This window comes from Panulirus ornatus, chromosome 59 (assembly GCF_036320965.1).
Source record: "Panulirus ornatus isolate Po-2019 chromosome 59, ASM3632096v1, whole genome shotgun sequence".
Classification (NCBI taxonomy): domain Eukaryota; kingdom Metazoa; phylum Arthropoda; class Malacostraca; order Decapoda; family Palinuridae; genus Panulirus; species Panulirus ornatus.
Window position 1 is genome coordinate 22,649,749 of NC_092282.1, and position 20,730 is coordinate 22,670,478.

Genomic DNA, 20,730 nt, shown 5'->3' on the forward strand with positions numbered 1-20,730 from the left:
TATCCTCTTCCTTGGATCTCTTATATCCTCTCCCTTGGATCTCTTATATCCTCTTCTTTGGGTCTCTTATATCCTCTTCCTTGGATCTCTTATATCCACTTCCTTGGATCTCTTATATTCTCTTCCTTGGATCTCTTATATCCTCTCCCTTGGATCTCTTATATCCTCTTCCTTGGATCTCTTATATCCTCTTCCTTGAATCTCTTATATCCTCTTCCTTGGATCTCTTATATCCTCTTCCTTGAATCTCTTATATCCTCTTCCTTGGATCTCTTATATCCTCTTCCTTGGATCTCTTATATCCTCTTCCTTGGATCTCTTACATCCTCTTCCTTGGATCTCTTATCTGATTCTTCTGGACTCCCTAACACACGACCCATGACCTAAAACTGCGTCCTTTCTACTAACATATTTTCTATTGTGTTCTTAGAGGTGGAACCCGTTGTTGATAGCGTATTATTGCTTTGCAGTGTAGCGCGTCCAGTGTCTTCTTAGTATGAGGTTTTCCTGAATGTATGTTTCCTATAGGGTGAGGTAGCGCCCAGAATAGATGAAGGCAAGCAAGTATGAATATGTACCAGTGTATATATGTATATGTGTACATGTTCATACGTATGGGTGTTTCTATATATATATATATATATATATATATATATATATATATATATATATATATATATATATATATATATACTTTTTCTGACGCGTTTCATGCTTGATTCCTAGTTAAGTGTGTGTCTTTCTTGTGCGTGGAAACATATATGTTTACACGTACCATCACAGCCCTGACACATGTAGGGCCTTGAAGATCAATCGCATATACTAAACTCAACCATCAGCTCCTTCCTGATCACTTGACTCACCCACTTATCCTGAGCTCATGTTGGTGTTTGTGGATGAGAGAGATATGGTGAACAATCATTTCTCTTTTTTATTTTCATTAATAACATACAATTTACATATAATTTTCTTTCAGCACCTGTTCGTTAGATATGATGACCCTTACAGTTTGGAACTGGCTTACCACTTGTGTCCAAAGTTCTTGAAGAAAGATAGTGTGAATGATACTAGTTGGTGGTATATGACTCATCTCAGTCTTGCTATGAGCCGTATCCATTACATGTTTTACCCCTATTGTGTGTGTGTGTGTGTGTGTGTGTGTGTGTGTGTGTAGTAGCCCCTTAAACGTGAGGTGCTTTTTTAACAGTTACACTTTGCTCTGACTGACATACGAGTTTGACGTTTGATAATTTGCATTTTGTGTTCTTATGTTTGTATTGGTAGGTGAAGTGGATTTCCTAGATAGCATTCTCTTACCGCTGTGCTTCCCATTTTTCCCCGCCTGTATTTGAGTGGTTCATGTTGGTAGATCAAGCCGGTTGTACGATCCAGGCCACACGATTTTTTTTTCCTTGTTTTTGGGGGGTTTATTCTCTCCTTGGCATCGCTCAAGTTCCGGCTTTGTATTCGCACACGGCCCTCAGTCGCTGGGAGACGGAGCAAGAGGCGAAGAAGTGTCTGAGCGTCGCCCAGAGACACACTGCCCTCTGGGACTGACCAGCTCCAGGACGGAGGAGGACACCGCCTCTATGCTTCTCCCTCTGCTTCTCTTCCTCCTCCACTTCTCCTGAACTCGGCCTCCCTGTGGTCACCTGGATACCTGGAATGTCGGTCGTGTTCTCCTGCTGGTGTCGTGCCTTTCCAGACCGTGACCTGGCTGAAGACGCTGGCCTGCCTGAAGCTTGCTGCTTGCGAGTTTTTCCAGATCGTGAAACGAAGGCAGCGTCCTCCTGCTGGTGCTCATGTTGCCCTTGCCATTCCACAGGACGACCTCTACTGAAGGAGATCTGATTCTCTGTCGTCGTGGAGACTGGAGAAGTTCCTAGTTGACTGATGGGATGGCTGGAGACGCTGGAAGTACTCCGCCTCTCCGTCTTGAGAAGCGTTTCTTCTGGAACTTGTGTCGTGTCGGAGAGAGCATCGCCAGCCTTGGGTCGTCTGAGGAATATACTCTGAATCTGCGACGGCGAGGAGGAGGTGCCTGACGAAGGTCTTCCAGTCCGGCTAAGACTCGGAGGTCTTATGGTCGTCGAGGTTGGAACGTGCCTCTTTCTGGAAAGTCTGGAACCGGCTCTTCGTGGACGGTGCACCGTGGGTGAACTGGACTGTCTTGCACCCGTTCTTTCTCGGCCCTGACCACCTCTTCCTCTCTGATTCGACAGGGATTGCCTCTGGGATCCTGGAAAAGGTTGAGACTCGGGATTAAAAATATATTCTGGAACGGAAATGGACAATAGACATTCACTTTATTGCTCCTTGAATCTCTCCTGCTTGCTGCTTCTTTTAGCATTTCCAGGGAGGGTTTATGTCTTAACATTTCATTTCTCCATATATATATATATATATATATATATATATATATATATATATATATATATATATATATATATATATATATATGTATATATATATATATGGTGAGGACTTTAACAGAAAGAGGTAAAAAGACACAGAGAGAGAGAGAAAGTAGAGGAGAGAGAGAGAGAGAGAGAGAGAGAGAGAGAGAGAGACCAGAGGGACGTGTTCTTACCCTGTCTCCTGAGGTGAGTCAGGTGGCGGTGGTGGGGAGGCCTGGGTTGGGGGATCTCCCAGGGACGACCAGACGGCGTGGGGTACCAGACGACCTCTCCCAGGGTGATGGGGTTGTCGTCCACCCACAGCCACTCACCCGCGTCGCGTCTCAACCCTCCCACCCAGAAGGACAAGTTGCCAAACCCTGGAAGGAGGAATGATGGTTAATGTGTTGTGTGTGTGTGTGTGGCGATGTATCCAAGGGTCTCTCTCTCTCTCTCTCTCTCTCTCTCTCTCTCTCTCTCTCTCTCTCTCTCTCTCTCTCTCTCTCTCTGATGGGCGTGTATTCATCTGCGTGTTGTGCGTGTGTCTGTATGATTTCATCTACTTATGCAAGTACGTTACGTGTACACACACGCACACTTTGCGCTCCTAAGGAAAAATGGTGGCCTTGGAACGGCCTTTAAATTCTGCGTGTGGTAGTTTAAAGCCTTTTCCAGACTATGAAGTTCATACATGCAAAATCTTGGATCTCTTGGTTATCCTACACAGTCGTGAGGGAGTAACAAATGAACATAAAAACAAACGCACAAACAGTTCTTCCTAGGGTCTTCCTAAGGTCTTCCTCAGGTCTTCCTAAGGTCTTCCTCAGGTCTTCCCAAGGTCTTCCTCAGGTCTTCCTAAGGTCCTCTTCAGGTCCTCTTCATGTCCCCTCTCCAGGATCAGTCCAAGTTTTCCCTCACTCTGTATCAAGTCTTCCCTCGGTCTTCCTCAAGTCTTTCCCAGCTCCTTCTATTCCTAGGCCTTCCCTAGATCCTCCAACATATCTTCCCCACTGCTTCTTCAGGTCTTCCCGGTTCGTTTTTTCCTATGGTCTCCGAGGTTCTACCGAGGTCTTCCTTAGGCTCTTGTCTAAGGTCTTCCCCAGACAAGGTCTTTAACGCAAAGTTGGCTACTGATCAATCTACGGCATTACCGATCCGCTTTGCAACCCAAGTACGAACGAGCTTTTAGAAATCTGTCTTTGGCGTCCTCCAAAATGGCTACTGGGTGTTCAGTGCGTGATCGTCTCCCCCCCTCCCAACACACACACACACACACACACACACACACACACACAAACACAAACACACAAAGTTTTATCAATACCTACTAATCTGAGAGCATTTGGTCGTCCTTTTTATCAAACAGTTACTAAATTTTTCAAAATGGCCTCAATTTGTGGCCTGAAAACGGACTCTGTGGTCATGGGCAAAGCGCCTATATTACATCGTGGCCATGGGGAAATTGCCTATATTACATCCAGCACAAATTTGTATCTGTGCCCACTATTATGCGATCATTTGGTCATCCTGTTTGCCAGAAATTGTTATATGGGGTCAATTCGTCCTGAATTTGTGGCCTCAAATTGGTTCATCAGTTTGAGAGCAATTGGTCGTCCTGCTGGCCAAAAATTGCCATGTTGGTCATTTCGGTCTCACATTTGTAGTTCAAAATGGCCATATAGCACATGCTACGCTCCGTACAAACACGTATCTGTAGCCCCGAGTTTGGCTGGTGTTCGTCTCTTACAAGATGTGGCCGTCGCTGAGGAACAGACAGACGGAGAAAGAGAGGGAGACATTAGTTCATTCCCGTCCAAAAGGATCGTAACTATTCCTGCTCCAGCTGCGGTTCGAACAGTCCTTCTCCTGCTCCAGCTGTGGTTCGAACAGTCCTTCTCCTGCTCCAGCTGTGGTTCGAACAGTCCTTCTCCTGCTCCAGCTGTGGTTCGAACAGTCCTTCTCCTGCTCCAGCTGTGGTTCGAACAGTCCTTCTCCTGCTCCAGCTGTGGTTCGAACAGTCCTTCTCCTGCTCCAGCTGTGGTTCGAACAGTCCTTCTCCTGCTCCAGCTGTGGTTCGAACAGTCCTTCTCCTGCTCCAGCTGCGGTTCGAACAGTCCTTAGCTACCGCGTAGGGTCTTAGGTCGTACCCAAAGATCTTACACAAATCACACAACGTTTTCTTTCGCCAGTGGGAATGATGATGGTGGCCCGGTCATCACCTCCCACTGGTGACATCAACCATGAGTCACCAGTGGACCTGTGTCCACAGTGCCAAATCGAGAAAGAAAGAAAAACATATGATCCACACACACACACCTCCTTATCCAAGACACCAGACTCGGATCCCAGACCCAATTTCTCATCTTCCTACATCTACACTACCATAAGACACGACAGACCTAACAAGGTCAAGGGAGACATCTCGTACCATTCGTCCACTCCTTTCTCTGCCCACACCACTGACAACACAGATCGGCCCACAGACCTATGACAACATCCTTGAAATAGACGATCCGTAACAGTGAGGTTTTCCACAATGCTAACCACAACCTAATCGACAGACAATGACAACACCTCAAGAGTACAACCCACAACAGTACAACATCACAGTACTAACCACATATTGATCATAATCTACATAGCTCAACCCTCCACTTACGTCTTCATGTACACTCCCCAGCCGCAAAACCTGACCAGCATATCCAACACTTCACCCTATGCAGATTTCAGTGCCCATCTTTCCGCTCGGCTCAGCACACACCCACATCTTGCTGTAGATTTCCTTATCCACGAACGTGAATGCAGCAGTTCTTATATCTAAAAGCAGACAATTGGTCTCCTTAACTCATCTCGTGATGTAGGACTCTGGCGACGGTAGAGGGACATTGTCCACTACCTAGTTTGCCTCACCCGAGACTGTGTGTATTTGTGTGTTTATATGTAAATATAGATAGATAGATAGATAGATCGATAGATTAGCAACCATCAATTTCCTAATCGTGTTCAAAATATTATTTAAGTGAAATTATAGCTAAATACCATGATACTCAAGGGGTTGTTCACTACCAGAGGTCAAAGCAGAGTGCTGTCCACGCCATTTGGCCACGTACAGCCACACACTGTGACCTCCAGGTCCCCTCCTCCCACCACCTCAGATGTTGTAAGCTGTTGTTGGCTGTTATATTTTCAAGTGTTATGCACTCGAGTTGGCCTGCCGCTCCTACTCGGCTCACAACCCTCGTCAGGGCCAATTGTCCGAGAGGAGGAGGAGGTGGAGGAGGAGGAGGAGGGGTTCCAGAAGACTGCATAGACCTCCACGACCCAGGCAAGGAAGGAACTGTTCTCTGTTCCTCTCTGCATGTTTCGCGACGATTCTCATCCACCATGAAGGTGCAACTGCTCTCTCTCTCTCTCTCTCTCTCTCTCTCTCCTTGGTCCATCTCCATGGCATCAAGGTCGGTTGCCCCAAGGGTTTGCCAGCGACCTTAAGGAACAATGAAGGGTGTTGGTCACGTCCGGGAATGCCCTAGACACCCCTTCGTTCCGATGGTCTGAATCTCTCTCTCCGTCTTCGGCGTATTTTCTCGCTGTCCTTCGTTCTGTCCGTCCCTCACCGCTTCCAACTTCACATTCACCTGTAAAAAAAACATCACCCAGGTGTCTGAAATGACGCGACATCTTGTTGGTGATGCGCGCTCCCGTGGTACATGAGGTTTTCCAACCCTTGCGTTACCCTCGCCTAGGGACTGACGTCGTCACTGGAGCTGAAAACCCTGAGATCCTTCTTCAAAAACGAGTGACGGAGACCTACGCGCACACGTCTCTCTCTCTCTCTCTCTCTCTCTCTCTCTCTCTCTCTCTCTCTCTCTCTCTTGGTCGTCTGTCCTCCCGCCAAGTGATCTGACATTGCCAGTGGAAGACCCTAAGTGCTTGAGAACGTTGGTCGTCGTGGGTCGTCCATCTGGCTTGATGAGAGAGGAGGAGGAGGGGCACCTGGTGCCTTGAAGTGGATGCGACATATGTCTCTGAGGAGGGTTAGGAATGCGGCCTGTGTCCCCGGAGGCTGCGACATCTTCGCCTCATGGTGATGAGGGAGGAGACAGACGACAAGTGACTCTTCAGAACAATATGTTCCACGTCAAGATTGTTTGGCATTGGGTTCCTTAAACTAATTCTTTGTTGATCTCTATTACCACAAACCAAACTGTAGAGAGACTATTGGTAATTAGTCTACAGAGACGCTGTCTATAGACGAGAAATCAAGAGGTGATCATACAAGCATGTCGAGCGAAGGAAGCAGAACCTGTATCAAGGGTTTGATGGAGGAGTTGACAGTACACCAGCGCCTTCTACCGCCACTATAACCCGTACCTAAGAAACACAAGGCTAGATCCCACCCTGTCTTTGACTTTCTCACACCTCCGCTTTGTTGTTTCATATGGTCGCCTCAGGAACCAATTTGTGTGAGAGGGACTTGGGTGTTAGCAAAGACATTTCTAGAGGATCTTGCTGCCTGAGGCTACGCTACTTCCAGCCGCAGGGAACGGTAGACTCAACTGGAGTGAGAAGTTCATTGACGTGAGTGTAGTCCCAGGGACACATCCTCGCCAAGGGGGACTCTTAACTCGCGGTGTAACCTCGAACGGGCGGAGTCCGGTAGCATCAAAGCTCCACTTGACTATATGATGTTCTCTTGAGAGAAACTATAGAAATGGTCAATGTAATATTACGACATGTGGGGAAATATGTACAAGTGTTTAGCGATGACCTCCCTCTTTTGCTGTCTGTATTGGGTGTCTGTCGAAGCTTCATAAGGGCAAACATCTTGCATCATAGATTAACAAAATCTTAGAATCTGATTTTGACATTGTGACTGTATTTGCCTGTAACTCATGTAAGGGTGTTTGCCGAGGGCTTCTCCTTTGCAAACAATGGGCATGGACAAAGCAAACAAAAGGAGAATAACATAATCTTTTAAGCCTTACATCTCAAAACTGTTCTTTGTAAATTTGATGTTATTTTCACCCAAAGAGACGTAAAGAAAACGAGCAAACAGATGAAAAAGTGACGTCAATTTTCTTTCTTTTTTTTTTTCATTTCAGGAAAATGAAACCTGGGGTGCAACATATCTGCCTCCAGCCCAGGCTGGGCTCCCCGGGAGAGACCAGAAGACGTCCACTCCCCACCCCGCCACCTTCTGGAGCAATACGGTGACAGGAGCGACATAGCAGAGCCGTAAATTTCCCAGAGGCTAAGTCCTGGTGACCGGAATAGGCGAGCGGGAGGAAATATCTGACGTGGCTCGTACAGCTGCAGGTGGCCGTCCCGTCCATATGGCCCAGGAGGTGAGGCTAGGCGGGTGACAGAGTCATCTTGAAACTCCCTCTCTCGTGGAAAGGAATTTCCGCTTTTCCATTTATTTTCATAATTGACGATGAATATATATATATATATATATATATATATATATATATATATATATATATATATATATATATATATATATATATACATATACATATTGGAAAGGATCACAATTAAGCGCGTGATTAAGTGTATTACTATGGGTCCACGGGGAAATGAAACACGGTAATTTCCCAAGTGCACTTTCGTGTAATGATCACATCAACAGAGGAGATACAGGAAAGAAATATAACAGTCAGTTGATATACAACGATGAGAACGTAGCTAGAACGCCATTTGGTAAACAAGTGACGAACGATGTGATCATTGCGTGAAAGTGCACTTGGGAACTTATCGTGTCTCATTTCCCTGTATCTATCAATCTATCCATCTATATATATATATATATATATATATATATATATATATATATATATATATATATATATATATATATATACACTAGGACTATTTCAGAAAGCTGTTCTGGGGTGATTAAGTCAACAGTACGTAACTGAGCGATCTTGAACATAGCTCATGAACAAGACCCGTCACTTCCCGTCCACACAATAAGCATTTTCATAACGTGAACATTGAACATTAAGTGTCAGATAGTGCCAGACATTTAACATTCATCAACTTCCCCCTGCTGTCTCCAAAATCAAACAAAGATGTTTCGATAGAAGGTGAACAGTGTAAGGGAAACACACACACACACACACACACACACACACACACACACACACACACACACACAGCATTACTGCACCTACGTAACCTTCTTCACTCCACTTACCCTTACATAACACCATCCAGCTCCTTGTACCACACTCACTCAACCTCGCCTAATACACCTCCAGCAATGCACCCACGCAGTCCCTCGCCACGTCCAACCACCGTTGCACTCCATGCATCTACTCCTGCACATACGTACCTCACACATTGGACAATCCCAACTCTATACTCACTCCCGCACACGCTTGAGCCCCATCCACTCATCTGCCATTGCAATACACATACACACCCGCCTGCCCTAAATACCATTATCCCTCCCACACCACCCACCCACAACATTACGGCCTCCCATTCCGCCCTATTACGCCCCTCCCACGCCCATTACACCCACCCACCCTTCCGTACACCCTGAAGGATGGTGTGTGTGTGTGTGTGTGTGTGTGGGGTGTGGGTGAGGGGGTGGGCAAGTATTTTCACACAACTGGGTGAGTTATGTGTGCAGTTCATGGGTCTTGAAGGCCCGCCCAGCCTCCCCCCCTATGTTCGTCCACCCTCCCTAACCTGACGATCCTTGTTCCGCTCTCTGGCCCGATTTATGAAAAAGGTTTATGAAGAAGATTTATGAAGATTTATGAAGATGACAACTATTCAGACGGTCGATGAATAACGGGATGTTTAAGATGTTCAACGGTTGAATAATCATATGAAAAATATGTCATTGTATACACACACACACACACACACACACACACATGCCCTCTATTACAGCCATCTGTTCCTCCATTACAGTAGTCCAACCCACCTACGATTACACTACACCAACCCACCCTCCGCTACACTATACCAACCCACCCTCCACTACATTGCACCAACCCTCCCTCCACTGCATTACACCAACCCACCCTCCACTACACTACAACCCACCCTCCATTACATTACACCAACCTATCCTCCACTGCACTACACCAACCCATTCTCCACTGCACTACACCAACCCACCCTCCATTACACTACGCCAACCCTCCCTCCATTACACTACACCAACCCACCACCCTCCACCACACTACACCAACCCACCACCCTCCACCACACTACACCAACCCACCACCCTCCACCACACTACACCAACCCACCACCCTCCACCACACTACACCAACCCACCCTCCACCACACTACACCAACCCACCCTCCATTACACTACACCAACCCACCCTCCACTACACTATACCAACCCACCCTCCACTACACTACACCAACCCACCCTTGACCCTTCTCAAGGACAGACCTGCTTGCCTCGACGTTCTTAAACCACTAAGGCCAAGAAATCTTCCAAGATGTCTTACACAGCTTGTTCTGCTTGCCCCACACAGCTTGTTCTGCTTGCCCCAAACAGCTTGTTCTGCTTGCCCCACACACCTTGTTCTGCTTGCCCCACACACCTTGTTCTACTTGCCCCACACAGCTTGTTCTGCTTGCCCCAAACAGCTTGTTCTACTTGCCCCACACACCTTGTTCTGCTTGCCCCACACACCTTGTTCTGCTTGCCCCACACACCTTGTTCTGCTTGCCCCACACAGCTTGTTCTGCTTGCCCCAAACAGCTTGTTCTGCTTGCCCCACACAGCTTGTTCTGCTTGCCCCACACACCTTGTTCTACTTGCCCCACACTGCTTGTTCTGCTTGCCCCACACAGCTTGTTCTACTTGCCCCACACAGCTTGTTCTGCTTGCCCCAAACAGCTTGTTCTGCTTGCCCCACACTGCTTGTTCTGCTTGCCCCACACACCTTGTTCTACTTGCCCCACACAGCTTGTTCTGCTTGCCCCAAACAGCTTGTTCTACTTGCCCCACACACCTTGTTCTGCTTGCCCCACACACCTTGTTCTGCTTGCCCCACACACCTTGTTCTGCTTGCCCCACACAGCTTGTTCTGCTTGCCCCAAACAGCTTGTTCTGCTTGCCCCACACAGCTTGTTCTATTTGCCCCACACAGCTTGTTCTGCTTGCCCCACACAGCTTGTTCTGCTTGCCCCACACAGCTTGTTCTGCTTGCCCCAAACAGCTTGTTCTGCTTGCCCCACACAGCTTGTTCTGCTTGCCCCACACAGCTTGTTCTGCTTGCCCCACACAGCTTGTTCTGCTTGCCCCACACTGCTTGTTCTGCTTGCCCCACACTGCTTGTTCTGCTTGCCCCACACAGCTTGTTCTGCTTGACCCACACAGCTTGTTCTGCTTGCCCCACACTGCTTGTTCTGCTTGCCCCACACAGCTTGTTCTGCTTGCCCCACACACCTTGTTCTGCTTGCCCCACACAGCTTGTTCTGCTTGCCCCACACAGCTTGTTCTGCTTGCCCCACACTGCTTGTTCTGCTTAACGACACATTCTGTTTTGCTTGACGACGCAGCTTGCTTTGCTTGCCCACAGTGCAATTAGGATTCCAACAAGGATTTGTCGTAAGAGATTAGGGTAAATGCATTCTCTGTATTTTTTCTTTTCTCTGATGAAGTTGGTTGTTTGAAGAGATTATAGAAAACGTGAAGCTATCGAAGGTGTTGCCAGCAGACTGAGTGTGTGTGTGTGTGTGTGTGTGTGTGTGTGTGTGTGTGTGTGTGAAGGCCATTCAGGACAAACCATAACACGGGATTTCGTGGGAAAAGGGTGATGGATGTTACAAAGAAAATGGGTAATCGAGACACTTAAAATAGCTAAGTTAGAGGCGACGATAAATAAAGTTAATGACTTTCAAGGAGTTTGTGTCACTATTCTTATTGAATTTTGTTAACCCGTGTCGCCATCTTTAATACATAGAGACGTGTTTAAGATAGACTCCCCATACACTCGTCAACGCTCGATCTTGTCGTAGAAAATGGAATTTTTCTGCCTGGCTTGGCTTTTAAGATTAATGAAGGTGATAATTCATGCCTAACTTTTATCAATAGCCTGTCATTTATCATATGCACCAGTTTTATCATCGCCATTTACGTTTGCATACGAGCGAATGCATCTTTGCATAATCATATGACGTTTACCCCTTACGAGTCGACCTTTGGTAGCCGTCTGTACTGGGTTTAATATAAGTTTATCCCAGGATGTACTCGGACGTGTTAAGGTTGCTCCTCCGGTTTGTCTGGCTGTTGCCGTGCGTCTGTTGTGAGGCCCAGCGTGAGTCTTCCGTCATGTGACTCGGAGCCCTTGAGGTCGCCAGCTTGTCCTCTGCTTCTCTCAGCGTCCTCGCCTGCCGCCCTCCTAGTCTGTCTCTCTCCTCAGCGGTATACAGGCGACCTTACACCTACAGGGTGTGTGTGTGTGTGGCTTGGCTCCAGCTCTCGGACGCCCAGTAACTGGAGTCTCCTCCCACCCACTTCCAAACCTCACCCGTCCCTACATTGTGCTCACCACTCAGCCCTGCACAGTACCCCAGTACACCCTAGGTCTTGTGTTCCGTCGCAGAACACCCACCTACACATGCTCAACAGTACACTCGCCTGTAACCTTGTGCTACACCCGCCCACCTCGGCATTAAGTGATCTCATGGCTACACGCCAGCGTGACGCCCTTACATTACACCCAGTCTAGTAGAAAGCCTTGAATTACCCAGCCAAGTAGATAGCCTTGAATCACCCTCCGGCGTGACCTTGTCTCTCCTTCCCTACCATATTCACTTACCTTACGATGACCCGCATCTATACCCATTCGCACCCGAGCCACACAATCTCTCTCATATCAAACCCAAGCATTTTTTTGCACTGTACAACCCACCCATCGTAAATACCCACCAAATCTCACTGCATATCCGCCCAACTCGGGTTCTACACTCCCTCATCCCTAGCCTTCACCCACCCACCCCCAGTGCAATAGCACTCACTCATCCATTTCCTGCATAAGACCCATCCCGACTGAAAGCTACCCAGCTCAGTCTCACACACCCGCCCAATCCTTCCGCTATAGCAAGCTGCCCTTCCTCTGGACTCATACGCCTTTTGTAGAGAGACAAAGGCAAGGGATAGCAGGAATTGGAGGTTAAGAATATCTTGAGACTATCGGAACGAGATGAGGGTTATACGACTGGAACCCACAAGAGTTGTTAGTCTGGAAAGAACACTAGGGAGAAGATGCTGGCATCTGGAAATCATGCTGGAAGTGGAGAGGCTTAGAATAAACCACAATGAGTTATACGTGGTCAAGCGAAAGAGAACAGAGGAGAGGCAGCGAATGTGTTAAGACTTATAGAACAAGAAGAGAAGAGGTAAGACAAGTATAGATGAACAGAAGTAAAGTGGAAAAGGGGTGAGATGAAACACTGGAAGACTGATTAAAAGGACTGGAATCTCAAAAAATGGACGTTTGTCAGAGAAGCCATGGCAAGAAGTAGGAAGGTCTGGATAGTGAGAAAGGGAGACAAGAAGATCTGGAAAGATTGCAGGAGGTTTGGCTGGGGCCTGGAAAAGAAAGCCCAGTTCCTCCTTTTTCTGACACGGAACTTTCATATGGCCTCTCCCCTTTGTGGGAAAAAAAGTTGCTTAAGAGATAAGAAGACCACCTGGAAGCTAATGAGAAGTACTGGTGGGTCCTGGAAAGAGAACAACTAGACTTGTGCCATGGAAAGATAACGCAAAAGAAAGGTTACATCCTTGAGGAAACATGAAAGAGATGGGGAATATCCCTTAAACAATTCAGATGAGACGACCTTGGGAATGGAAATTCAAGTCTTGGAGGAATAGAAGACTTGATCCCTGGAAAGATGGAAACAAGAGAGAGCAAATCCTTCGCGTCAAAAACGGAGAAAAGGCTTTGGAGGACTGATAAGGAACTCATTGTGGTCTTGAAGGCCAAGATGATGTTTAGATTGAACTTGAAAAACCTTTAATCAATTGGTGCTTTAAACCTAAAGAGGTCATATTGCACACTTCACCCAAGAGAGGATTTTGCTAAGTACTGGAAAGCAAGAAACATGGAAGTAGAGGCCCTGGAACCTAATTCTGGTATTTGAAAAGAAAAATTGTATTAGGAAGAGGATCAGATAGCATAATTACATGTAATCCTTTGAGTGTAGGATCAAGATAACAGTTAAGGAAGATAACTGAGTTCCAGGACGATCCAGAAGAGCTGCAACCCTTAGACGCCAGAGCTGGATCCTCTTTTAGTATCCGGACGCTGTCCTAGGCCTGTGGTTAACTGGCGCAGTCAGAAGCTGCGTGTTCTTAGGTTTTGTAGAGGTGGTGACTCTTCCTTCCTCCTGACGAGGCCAAGTTCGATTTAAGGTCCTGCAGTATGCTCCAGACATATGACCTTTGTATATCTCCTTTCTCTCGAGGGAGTAGTATATGTATATGACCCATATCTCTCCCATCTCTCTAAGGGAGTAGAATATGAATTTGTATCTCTCCCATCTCTCTAAGGAGTTGAGTCTGACAAACCTGTGTGGTTCCCAATCATCTCTCCCCCCCCCCTTCTACACACACACACACACACACACACACACACACCGAGATTCGCCAGGTGAATTTGCGTTGATCCTTCTTCAGTGCTTGCATGTCTCTCTGCTCCGTGTGAATCCCACAGCTGGGTGTGATATCCTCGTCTGGGGGAGGCAGCCGAAAAAGAAAGAGAGGATCTAAGAATGTGTGTGTGTGTGTGTGTGTGTGTGGTGGTATTTCCTCAAGCTCCACCGGGACACGATGCTGATCCTGCTGCCTGTTCCCTGAGGGAGGTGGCATAACGACCCGTCATTACTCACAAGGATTCCCAGGTCTTTGACCCCTCCCGTGCACCGAGTCGTGTGAGGGGTTTTCTGTAATCGGGTGTCGACGCTTCGATGGAGGATCACCTCCAGCTTGGCGAGCCGGAAGAGTGTTGTTGGTGGTAGGCCATTTATCTGAGCCTGGTTGTTGGTGGTAGGCCATTCATCTGAGCCTGGTTGTTGGAGGTAGGCCATTTATCTAAGCCTGGTTGTTGGTGGTAGGCTATTTATCTGAGCCTGGTTGTTGGTGATAGGCCATTTATCTAAGCCTGGTTGTTGGTGGTAGGCTATTTATCTGAGCCTGGTTGTTGGTGATAGGCCATTTATCTGAGCCTAGTTGTTGGTGGTAGGCCATTTATCTGAGCCTGGTTGTTGGTATTAGGCCATTTATCTAGCCTGGTTGTTGGTGGTAGGCCATTTAGCTGAGCCCGGTTGTTGGTTGTATGCCATTTAGCTGAGATTAGTTATAGGTAGTAGGCCATTTATTTGAGCTTAGTTGTTGGTGGTAGGCCGTTTAGCTGAGACTAGCTGTTGGTGGTAGGCCATTTAGCTGAGCCTAGTTGTTGGTGATAGGCCATTTATCTGAGCCTAGTTGTTGGTGGTAGGCCATTTATCTGAGCCTAGTTGATGGTGGTAGAAGGCGACTAAAAGGGGTGGGAGCTTGGGGTAGAGAAATCCTCCCCTCCAGTTTTTTTTTACTTTTCCAAAAGAAGGAACAGAGAAGGAGGCCAAGTGAGGAATTTCCCTCAAAGGCTCGAGTCTTTGTTCTTCACCCCACCGCCGAATGCTAGAACACTTAATACCCCTTCACCTACTCCACCCTGGTGGACACCGGGGCTTCAGATGGGGAGCAAAACCCCTCCCCGACTCCCTCCTCCTCCTCCTCCTCCTTCTCCGCGACCAAGAGGAACTCTTTCACCAAGCTTCATCGTCAAGTCCAAAGATCATACGATCGTGGTAATCAGCGCAGAAAACTGTGTGTGTGTGTGTGTGTGTGTGTGTGTGTGTCTGTGTGTGTGTGTAGAAACCCTGTCCCACTGCTTGCATTCCTCTCCATAACCTAGACAATACAAGACACGACCAGTCACTGCGTCATGCGACTGCTGTTGTAAACGTCGCCAGTCCTCAAGGATGGACTGGTCTTGATGATGCTTGCGTCTCTCTCCCTCTACACACACACACACACAGCTGAGGACTACGCCCTCTCTACAACCGTGTCTCCCTTCACCCAGTCATCCAATGACCTACCTCATCCTTTATAATGCTAAATCCTTCGGTAGATCTTCATTTTTTTTTTTTTTTACCTTCCTCTTCTATTTTCTTTTTTGCCATTCCTTGTGTTATACCCAAGACGAGTTTTTTTTTTTCTTTCTCAACCCATTGATTGCATTATGGTGTTAACGAACTCCGCCTAGTTACAACGCGGGGGAGAGCAAAACGCCTTTGGCTAGGTTGATTTATCGTCAGTTTAAAAAAAAAAGGGAGAATATACAGTCTCACAAGGAAACTTCTCGCTACAAGCGAGTCCATCATTTCCCAGCTACTGGATGTAGTGCAGCCTCGAAGCTGCAGAAGCACCTTAAAAGGACTTGCAGAGTAATTAATTATTATTATTATTATAAATATATATATATATATATATATATATATATATATATATATATATATATATATATATATATATATATATATATATATGTGTGTGTGTGTGTGTATGTGTGAGTGTGTGTGTGTGTGTGTGTGTATGTGTGTGTGAGCGTGTGTGTGTGTGAGCGTGTGTGTGTGTGTGTGTGTGTGTGTGAGCGTGTGTGTGTGTGAGCGTGTGTGTGTGTGTGTGTGTGTTATCTAAACATTCAAGCAGACGTTTATGCATCCAGTCGTTTTTGTAGAGTACGCTAGCAGGAAACACCGCTAGTATCTACTCTAATAAGTTCTGTTTGATCTTAGTCCCTGTGTGTCATTCTTCTAGTCTTCGGCCCTCAACCACCTGCATCACTCATCACATACAACATTGCCATCTTGTAATACCCCACCACCTGCAAAACCCATCACCTGCTGCTCTCGCCATCAGTAACTATTGGATCGAGCAGCACCTATCACCAGACAACACTCGCCATTGGTAATACAAAACATCAGCAAAATCCACACTAGCAACACTTGTCACCAGCAAAACTCACCACTGGTAACACAAAACGCCATAAAGACTCACCACAAGCAACACTCTTTACCAGCAACACTCACCATCAGCAACACTCACCCTCAGTAACACTCATCACCAGCATGTCCATTTGCCCTTTACACTGACTCTTAAGGATTAGGTCAATGGCTCTAGTTATCAGGGGTCAAGTGAGGATATAGATAACAGAGAACATGGCCCAAGATGAGCGTATAGTGAAGATAAAGATAAGTGTGTAGTGAAGATGAGGATAGGGAGAGGATACGGTTGAGCGTAAAAAGTGCGACAAATTCTCTTTGACTTGACCTGGAAAGGTGTAATGAAGATAAGGACACCCTGTATATGGCACTTTGACCTGACCTGACCCTTATGGGTCAATTAGAAAGTTAGTAGTGAAGATGAAATGAGTACTTGGATGTCTACACCCACACATGCCCAGCCTCCCACGTCTGCACACTTTCCAAGCTCCCTCAGTGTCCTTCACCCCTTGAGGCTACCACCTCGTCACAGCTGCAACGTCTCGTAAGACCATCTCGTCTCCTCTCCAACGTCCTATTATCTTAACATAATCTTTACTTCACTCTAACAACTGCATATTCGAACTTTATCCTCGAAACATACGTTTCACCCTTAAAGCCCCCTTTAACGTTCACCCTTAAGGCTAATGCTTAACTCCCTCTCACACAGTCCATTCAAATAGCTAAGCCTTTACGCTCACCCTTGAACACCTTGCCTTAACCTTGAGAGTGGAAGTGATGTATGAGTGCAAGCATGAGGGCGGCATCCTGAAGTACCAGCAGGTCTCCTCCTTGTCGCTGGCAGTGTGTCCTCGCTCGGTGCCACGACCTCTCCCCCTGTGTCACCAGCAGGCAGTGTCCCCCCAGCTCCTCGTAAGGCGGAGAACAGGATATCGGCACGGCTCTGTCAGGCTCCGAGGTAGTTGTATTTTCGGAATCACTTGTTGTATCCTCCTTCGACGTGCACCGTGGAGGTATCAGAGTGGGGAGGGGCGGTGGTGGAGGCTGAGAGGTGATGGCGTAGTGTGTGATGAGGGTGGCAGGCCCCTGAGCCAGTAGGAGGGTGATGGAGGCCACATGGGAGTAGTGGAGCCTGGAGGACCTCACATGGCACCTGTACTCGCCCAGGTTCTGCCTCCCGACGCCTGTGATGGTCAACTCGTTCTCGCCCAGCGATACCCGCGGCGAAGACCGAACTCGTTCCCCGTCCAGCGTCCAAATCCCCCTCAGGATCGGGGCGAGAGTGTCGCATGTCAGCACCACGTTCCCGCCTTCCACCGATACCTGACTCGTCTTGGTGACCGTCGGAACGCTCGAGTAATTTCCCCACACCTCCATGTCCTGGGAATGCACCTCATTATTGTAAGCTGCTCGACATGTAAAGTTGCCGTCTGTTACTTTCACCTCCCGCACCAGCAGGAGTGCCGGGTGTCTATTAGCTTGGTAGCCCTTGCCTCTCAGACGTCTCACTACATTTTCGACGTCTCCTCCGTCGGCAGTGTGCCAGGTGATACTGCCGACGGCACTCGGGACGGGAGCAAAGACCTTGCAGAAGAGGTAAGAGTACACGTTCCCATCTTTCGTCTCAGGAGAGCTCCAGTATTGGGTTTCGACTCGCACGCGTTCCTCCTTTTGGCGTCTCGGGTTCCTGGGTCTCTTTATGTCTACTCTTGCACTCTCGACGGTACTCTCGTTGTGCAGTTGGGAGAGCTGGGTGGAGTTGTAGTAGTGATGGTAGGGCGTGGCACGGTCAAGGGCGACTTCCATACCGTGGATGATGAGTGTCCAGTTGTGTAGCATGTTGGGAGTCTCGACGAGGCGTTTGCTACCGAAGGGCCCAATGAAGCTGGAGCCGTGGTAGGTGACGCGTAGCTTCCAGGTGCCTCGCGGGTCCTCCCCCCACATATGGACGGTGAGGAAAGGGTGTTTGTGGATGCCGTACGGGGAGAGATCCAGCGGCCGCTGAGGCAACAATTTGGACACAGTGCCTGAAGGAGACTCCAGCGATATCTCCACCTGACCTCGGTTCTTGGCGCTGACGGACATGTTGACCTGGATGTGCTCAGCCTGTACCACCTGACAACCAGACATGCTCAGGGACAACACGAGGGTTTGGTCCGGCACCAGCGTCAAGTTATGGTGAGGGGCAAGAGCGTGGCAGCGAAAGGCTGGGGGCACAGAGCGCCACTCCCGAGCGAGATCCACCATGCGGCCAGCGTCCAGGGACCCGAAGCCGAAGTAGTGCGAGTAGTTGAGTCCGACGCCGTTGGTCATCCACTGCGTCGGCATGGGGTTGTGAGGAGTGGCCTGCCCGCACCATCAGGTGCTGGACGTCGCGCCATCTAAGTCTTGGGTTAACGTCTAGTGCCAGAGCGACGGCCCCGGCCACCATGGCCGCCGACACCGACGACCCTCGGAAGGACTCCGTGCACACGCCGCCCGTGTCGGTGGTCACCACACCGCTCACCTGCTCCTCGGCATCGATCTCCTCGTCGGCGTCGCCGCTGTACGTGGAGACGAAGGTCGCGGCGCAGGTCTCGGCATAGTTGGGAGGGCGACCTCCCCTCGTGCTGCCGCTCACCGTCAGCGTGTAGATGGAGTTGCTGTAGCCGTCGGCGTTGCAGTCATCGCCGACGAAGCCACCATTGCCGGAAGCCCAGACGTAGATGGAGCCTCGTCCCCCTCGGCCCAGGACGATACTCTCCCTAATGGCCCGGGAGGCCAGGACCCCCGGCCCTTCCATCACGGCCCCGGTGTCCATGGGCCCCCAGGCCGCCACGTACACGTCCACGTGGTCGCGTTCGTAGGACAGCGCCGCGGCCTCCGTGACGTCCCACACCTGGAAGCCCAGCATCCTCACCGCCCCGACGCCCGACCACGGCGCCACCCCGATGCCACAGAGGCCGTTCAGGTGCGTTGCGGCGATGATGCCCGCCAGCTGGGTGCCGTGACGTGACCAAGGCACGGGCGTCGGGTCAGGGTCAGCATCCAGGAGGTCCCACGACGCCGCGGGGTCATAGTTGAGCGCCAGGTCGAGGTGGGTCAACTCCACGCCGTCGTCCAGGATGGCCACACTCACCCCGCCGCCCCGCACCCCCGACGCCCATAGACCCGTCACATTGAGATGCATACCGGGGCCGGGGTCGAGATACCACTGCCGCCACCTGAGAGGGTCGCTGGTCTTGAGGAAGTTCCAGGGGGACTTCGGCGGCCGCCGGTCTAAACCCCCGACGTCTCTCGCCTGCAGAAGGTTGTAGCTAACGCCCACCAAGTCAACCACTTCCTTCGCACTCCTCTCGCTCTTTCCGCCGTCGAGAACCACTGGGTTCGCCCTCTTGCTACCAGAGGTTCGCCGGCGTCCAATTTGTCGCTCGGACCACAAGATGAGGTGGTGGTTCAAACCCATCTGTGGTTCCTCCTCGACCTTCTCTTCCTTTTCGTGTCTCCTCCCACTGTCTCTGCGGAAGAGGAAGACGTCGTCGAACACCTTCCCGGCCACGACCATGCCGAGCTCCTCGGCCACCTGGTTCGCCACCTCCTCATTCTTACTGGCCAGCTCCACTGCCCACAACACTCCCGTGCCCGCCACGCTCCCCACTAGGGTCAACAGTGTCAGCAACATCGCCCTCACTACAAAGGCAGCGACCACACCGCCACCGGACACTCACAACTCTCCGACAGAGAGAACCGCTCGTCCACGCGATATGACCGTCTCGATTACAACCTCACTGTAATATGTGTGTCAAGGTTGTAATGGGTACGATGACGAGGAACTACAAACTTTTGGATCAGCTGAGCGATGGAGGGCCGAGCCGAGGGGACACTGGCGCGCGGGCTGCCACCGCTACAGCTGGTTAAGTTGTAAGCGAGATGCCAGCCCGTACCTCCAACGCTGCACTGGTGGACACCAGTGACTCTTATCTCTATGGAATAAGCATAGATTAGACATACATGGAGGCTTATGTCCTATAATGGTTGAGACTGGATGCCCCCAAAATTGTGAGAAGCCAAATATCGAACGACAATGTAAAGTGCCAAGCGAAATAACTAGCCAAGCGCAGTTGCCAACTGTGTTTATATGACCATCTTCAAATCAACATCTTGATGGAGCTCATCAGACGCCCGCGTGAAGCCCCTGTTACAAGGGCCTTATCTGTACATGACTCGTGTTCTTCAGCAACACCGGCGTGAGAGGCTTGCTGGTAACACAACGGTGGTTCGTCAGTAGTGTAACACAATCAGACGTGGTGGCCACATGGGGTCC

At 49.1% G+C, this 20,730-nt stretch overlaps 1 protein-coding gene across 1 annotated transcript; it reads right to left on the reverse strand.

Moving 5' to 3' along the window:
• Window positions 1-917: 917 nt before the first annotated feature.
• Window positions 918-20,326, reverse strand: LOC139767235 (uncharacterized). Its single transcript, XM_071696377.1, is given in 4 exon segments — window positions 918-2,239; window positions 2,591-2,776; window positions 17,189-18,773; window positions 18,775-20,326. Coding segments are annotated over 4 exon segments (3,876 nt in total). The 5' UTR covers window positions 20,089-20,326; the 3' UTR covers window positions 918-1,448.
• Between the last annotated feature and the right edge of the window lie 404 nt (window positions 20,327-20,730).